This window comes from Fundulus heteroclitus, unplaced genomic scaffold, assembly GCF_011125445.2.
Source record: "Fundulus heteroclitus isolate FHET01 unplaced genomic scaffold, MU-UCD_Fhet_4.1 scaffold_626, whole genome shotgun sequence".
NCBI classification, from domain to species: domain Eukaryota; kingdom Metazoa; phylum Chordata; class Actinopteri; order Cyprinodontiformes; family Fundulidae; genus Fundulus; species Fundulus heteroclitus.
In genome coordinates, this window is record NW_023397062.1 from 1 (window position 1) to 6,513 (window position 6,513).

The 6,513-nt window shown below is 41.1% G+C and overlaps 1 protein-coding gene across 1 annotated transcript; it reads left to right on the top strand.

Annotated features, from left to right (window-relative positions):
• Window positions 1-56: 56 nt before the first annotated feature.
• Window positions 57-6,151, top strand: LOC105915597 (interleukin 1, beta; the record flags this gene model as incomplete). The annotated part of the gene is made up of 5 exons (XM_036133451.1): window positions 57-139; window positions 2,887-3,067; window positions 3,354-3,509; window positions 4,671-4,804; window positions 5,173-6,151. Coding segments are annotated over 5 exons (770 nt in total), but the record flags the coding sequence as incomplete, so codon positions are not given.
• Between the last annotated feature and the right edge of the window lie 362 nt (window positions 6,152-6,513).

The following is a 6,513-nucleotide window of genomic DNA, read 5'->3' on the forward strand; positions in this document are numbered from 1 at the left end:
CCAAATGATGTATAAACCAGACTGAATAGTAAACTGGATGTTGTGCTGACGTGAAGTACGATGCCTCACTAACATATTTGATGTCTTTTTTTTTGCCATTAGCTCAGCTGAGTACACATTTCCCTTCAGTGACTTGGAGGTAAGATTTGTCTTTTATAACTATTCTATGTAGTGTGTAGCAGCATTGATGGCCACACTAAGACTTACTTAATGTAAGGCTTTTGCTGTAAACCTTGGACAGATCGCCGGTCAATCACAGGCCATCCACACACGCGCTCACACCTAAGGGAAGTTTAGAGAGACCAGTTAACCTCAGTCGCGTATCTGGACAGTGGGAGGGGAAAGGAATACCCAGAGAGAACCCATGCATACTCTGGGAGCACATTCTAACTATGCAGAAAGACACCATGAACAGATTTAAACCCAGGACCTTCTTGTTGCAAGGCAACAGTGCTACTAACTGTCCTTCACCTTAATATTTCATACTTACCCATAAGAAAATGGAATGAACAAGAAAAAAAGTACCCTTTATTTGCTACTGTGTGGCAGCACCTTCTGCAGCACTCCCTGCCAACAAGCAATCTCTGTCCTTCACAATGAGACGTCTGCCTTTGCAAACGTAAAAGGTAGCTCCATCTTCCTGGGAAATCAGCTCCAGCTGTGTCAGGATTGAAGGGTGAAGTCTCCACTCGGCCGTTTTCAGATCTACCCATGTTTGTTCAGAAGGATTCTGATAGGAGGGGTCATTAAAGGCCATTTCTGAACAGTCCAGTGTCTCATTCTAAGCCATTTTTGTTCTGGCTTATTATCCTCTTGGAGAACCTGGGACCTGGGACTGAGGTGGAGCTTTCAGAGTCTGTAGAGTATGTTTGGCTTCAGGAAGCCTTGGTAGTCTTGAGGCTTTGCTATTTCCTTTGGACTGTCGTGAGTCAGCCCAAAGGAAATTCTCCCAGAATGGCTGGGGTTTATCAGCCAGCATTTTGGTCAGTGATAATCTCTCTTTTTGTGTTTTTCTGTCAAATGTGGAGTCTTCCATGGCTCATCATAGTACAAAATGCTCCCGGTTTGAATGGTTTTGAGTCGTGTCTTCTGCTCTTTTTCTACAATTAGCACTGTCTGTCGGATCAACATCGGGTTTTGTTTCTTTTTCACCCGCTACAGGGAAGTTGGCTACAGTCCCATGGACTTTTAATTTTTGATACTAATATGACCACATCATGAAGCTGTTATTTCGGCCTTCACTTTTATGTATCTCTAGAATCTTCTTTCTGAGCTCCTCAGACAGATCTGCTCCTTTGCTTTACCTGATCCAGCTTCAGCACTGTGCACACAACGAGACCAAACTGTCCACCATCAGGGTTGATAGTTGGAGGGAGGAGGAGGGATTCCTTAAAAACATGCTGACCGACTGACAGAATGCAAGGATTTAAAGGTTTCTTTAGGGATATCAGTTCAAATTTCCCATAATCAAACCTATTTGTAAAATAAACAATTGTTTATTTAGACCATTTTACTTTATTACATACTGAAGACATTAAGGTAAACATCACCAAGTTCACTTTAACTGAATCACCTTTTAGGAAAGATGAAGCATTGAATCGGTGAGCTTTAAGGTTTCATTAAACTAAATACACTTCAGAAATCCTGTCAGACTACCTCTTACATTATTTGGTAGAATCAGTGTCATAGAAATGAATATCCTCCCTAGGTTTCTACATGTTTTAGTCACTTCCAATACATGTCCCAATAGCATTCTTTTCCTCTCTTGAAAAAAAAAATGTATTTGGCAGTGCAAGACTAAGTATGGATAAATTATCAGCGGAATATGAGGATGGAGGTTGGAAGCTCACCTAATTTTCAGATGTACTATTATGCTGCTCAATTTAGGTTCTTAGCAGAGATGTTTGAGATGACTTCTCCCTCATGGCTCAATATTGAGACAATAGAGATGAAAGAGGATACATCAATAAATGTATTGTATAAATATGAAAAAAATTAAATTTAAACTGCAACCCATATTCATTTAATCATCCAATGAATCCAAATTAGTTACAAGCTTCATAAAATGTATAAAATAGAATGCTTTCTTTCCCCTAAAACCCCTTTATGGGGAAATGGACAGCTACCAAAGATCTTTCAGAATGACAACTTTATATCTTGGCAGGAGAAAGGTGTTACCCGATTAGAACACATTCATAGAATATGCAATATGCATAATATTACAGCAGCATCCCGAAGTAGATAAGGTGTGTGCAAGTTACCTCAGCACCTGGGAACAGTGTAAATAATTAATGGTTGGATCAGAACCTGTGCAACCATTTACATGATGTAAACAGTTACAATGTCTGTTGGGAGCAGCTGAGATTATAAAGTCTGGCAGCAGCCGGGACGAAGGACTTGCGGAAATGTTCCTTGGAGCATCTAGGATGCAGCAGTCTGTCACTGAAGGAGCTCTCGAGCTCCTTGCATGGGGTGGGAGACATTGTCCACCAGTGATGTGATTTTTCTTACAGTCCTCCTGTCTCCCACCACCTGCTCTGGGTCCAGGGGGCATCCCAGGACAGAGCTGGTCTCCTAATGAGTTTATCCAGCCGCTTCCTCTCAGCTACAGATAAGCTGCTGCTCCAACAGACCACACCATAGAAAGTGGCTGATGCCACCACAGAGTCAAAGAAGGTCTTCAGTAGCGCCCCACACACTCCAAAAGACTTAATTCCATCTTATTGTTCAGGTGAACACCCAGATACTTATAAAAGTCCACTATATCCACATCAGTTCCCTGGATGTTCACCTGTGTCAATTTGTTTCAAATCTGCGGTGAAGTGAAAGCGGTGCTTCAAAACAGAAGGTAATGCTGGTGTGGTTTGTATTTGCTCTTTTCTGCAGGATGTAAGGACTGAGATCTTTGAGCTCAGCAGTGACCTGGACCTGAGGGTTACCCACAACAGGAAGACCATGAAAAGTGTAGCTAACCTGGTGCTGGCTGCGAACAGGCTGAAAAAGTCCCTGTCTCAGTTTGACAGCGATTATGAGCTCTGCAGCGCCATCATGGACTGTGTGGTGGAAGGTAGGTAGTAATACTCCTGCAACATTTTCATAAACTGCATTTTAACAGGATGTTTGGAGGTTTCAGAATCCAACCAGCCACAAGACATTACATTTAGATGAGGCGGACAGATCCTCTTTTTGCAGTGATATATGTTACTTTTGCAGAGATATAAAGTACTGCATTTAACAATATGATGGATCAAACCCCATTCACCACCACAGGGGAAGCCCTTAAATTGTGGGAAAATGAAAAATACGCCCATCTTGTGAAAGCTACTAAGAGCGTGTCGTCTTTCTCTCCACAGAAACCGTTTTTCACAAATGCTGGAACTCCTTTCAGCGTTTCAGCTGCTGGAAACAGCTGACGCTGTGTGATAAAAACCAGAAAGATTTCATCCTTAATCTAAAGCGGTCAAAGCTGCAGGCCGTCATTCTAAAAGGCGGATACGGTGATTGCAAAGGTAACGAAAGACCACAAACAGATTTCTTTGAGTACTTGCAAATTAAGCTACTTTTGCTTATAGAGTGAGATTTGTTTTTAAAGGTTCAGACAAACCCAGTGATGCATTTGTAAATCAATGGGTTACTCATCATTGAAAACCTACCATAAGGCCTGGATGGCAGAGTGGCCACAGAGAAGCCCCTCCTCCGTAAAATGCACATGTCAGCCTGTCTGCAGTTCCCAGAAGCCACCTTAAGGACTATCTCACCACAGGAGGAGAAGGAGATTTATTTGTGCTGCCTGAATACCAGGCATCATGTCTGGAAGCAACAAAGCTCTGATTATAACCTGGTCAACACCATGCCTAGAGTGGAGTGCAGTGGTGGCAGCATCATTCTGTGGAACTGAGACAGCAGTCAGGGTTGAACATGAGATATGCTCTCATAGCAGATTAGATCAAGATAGCAGCCTGCTTAGATTTTGCTGAAATAAACCTTAGAGGCAGTCAGACCAGAAGAAAACTACATTTTGATCAGAACACCTAATGCCATTTCTGGAGGAGCACGGGCATTTGCCCATCACCTGGTTTTTGCCGTACGTACTGCGAGGCAAGGAGGTGGGAGTATTATGCTGTGGGGATATTTTTATTTAGCAGCTGCTGGATGACTTGTCCACACCGCGCAAATACAACACCAGGCAAATATAAGGAAAACCTGCTCCAGAGGGCTCTGGAACCCAGACACCTCTGCAACTAGCAGACATAGACCCATCCAGCCAACATAGCAAAGGAGCTGCTGGAGGAGCAGCATAAGAATGTTCTTGAGCGGTCCAACAAGATCCTGAACTTAATTCCAAATGAACATCTCTGGAAATAGCTAATGGTGGCTTCCCAGCATTGGTGACCATCCAGTCTGACTGACTTTAGGAGGATCTGCAGAAAACAGGAGAAAATACCTGAAAACAGATGCGCCAAGCTGGTAGAGGCATGCCCAAGAATATCTGAGGCCATGATTGCTGCTGAGGGTGCTTCTCCAGAGTATTGAGGAAGATGTGCGAATGCCTATCCATATTTTGTTGTTTATTTCAGATAAATTATGCAAACAAACTTTTTCACTTCCCTGAGATTTGCAGTAAAAGTTTCTGCATTAATAACCCTCAGTCTTTGTTTTCTTCTATCCAGTGAGCTTTGAAATGACCAGCTACGGACCTCCCCCCAATTCCAGTGCTGACTGCATGGTTGTACTCTTATCAGTCACCAAGGACCTGCATATGTCTTGCTCTAAGACAGATGATAAAGTTCTGCTGAACTTGGAGGTAAACCCAAAATCCTAAAACAGTCATATTTTTTATCCTTGAAAAGGATTTATTGGACAGCTTCGCAATGAAACACAAAGTTACTCTTTATCAAATGATTTTTGCTTTAAAATTAAGTTTTAGTTCTTGGTTTGGTGAAAATAATTTCAAATCTTAATCAGCCAAGGGTATGACTAATTTTGGGCTTAACTGTAAAGAAACAGAGGGCGCCCTTTTGTCAACCTGCTCGTGTCCTTCAGTTGTACATTTTGACTCAGCCAGCCTGCATAGCATGATTAATAAAAACTAAATAAAATTGTACATTTATCTCAATGCCATCAGACCTCCCACAACCTTCTTTCAATATTCCTCCTCTCTGTGTCTGTTAGGAATGCAGCGAGGAGCGTTTAAAGGAGATCAGCAAAGAAGAAGACATGGTTCGCTTCCTTTTCAACAAGAGAGGCATGGTGTCTCTGTACACCTTCGAGTCAGTGAAGTACCCCGGCTGGTTCATCAGCACCTCCTCTGAGGACAGTGATCAGTCGGTGGAGATGTGCCAGATAGACGCTGCGTCACGCGTCACCTCCTTCAAAGTCCTCTCCTGAGGAGTATCTAAGGGACTATGGTATCTAGTAAGTCCCCACTGGATAGAGCAACAATCTAATTATTTCATGGGGTTGTAGTTGAGCTAAACTATCAATCTCAGGTATTAAAAAAACTATTTAAAGGAAAACCTCAGGTGAAAACAAAATAACTTTTTTTCTCTGTTTTCACTGGTGGGAAATCATGTAAGGGGATAGTCCTAAAATAACTAATGTAATGCTCTTCTTTAGCATCTAGACTCACTTTTCAGTATTTTAGATTTATAGAAGTTAAAAAAAAGATTCTAAAGGATTTCTTCTCTTATTTTATGAATGTGTTATGCTACCTGCTTTATAGAAAGTTATATTTATGCATTTGGAGACGCTTTAAGCCATAACAATTTGTAAATATCGCAACACAGTTTATACCAAAGCCAATGACAAGCTACTTAGAAGGAAGACCAGTAGTCAGGTGCAGAGGTGACGGTGTAAAATAGAATACAGGTCTGCACCAGAAAGAGATGAACTAAAGGGGTTAGGGGATGCTAAACTGGGTCTTCAAAAGTTTATTGTGGCCAGACCCTGTTCTGGTAGAGCTCAGCAAGTCTTTTCGCCAGCGTGGAATGACACAGGAGCTAAAGGAGCTGTTTTAAACCCTTTCTGATGCGTTGGCTTTTAAGGTTCTGTTCCTGTCGCACTTAAAATCTGTAACAAAACCTCTTGATTGTAGTAGATCTAATTTAACATGCAATGTGATTTATAGTAATGTCAGAAAATAAAGGTTCATATTCTGAAAATGTTTGTATATTGTGTTATGCATATCACAATAATTATAACACTACTCTGTCATGTCAGATACATTCATGTAAAAACTTTATAAAAAACCTTACAAAGAAATTGTGCATACAAGGAAAGACATTTCTCTTTTGAACCATTTGTATCTAAACTCTATTTATTAAATATATATATATATATATATATATATATATATATATATATATATACTCCTATTTCAGGTTTTCTAAATAAGCAGTTAACCTTAAATTTTTACTTTAGCCTCAATTTTGACTGGAGAGAAGAGGGGATTCTTAAAGAGCTGCAGTGACCCCTGGTGGTGATATAACACAAACCCAACAATTCACAGCAACC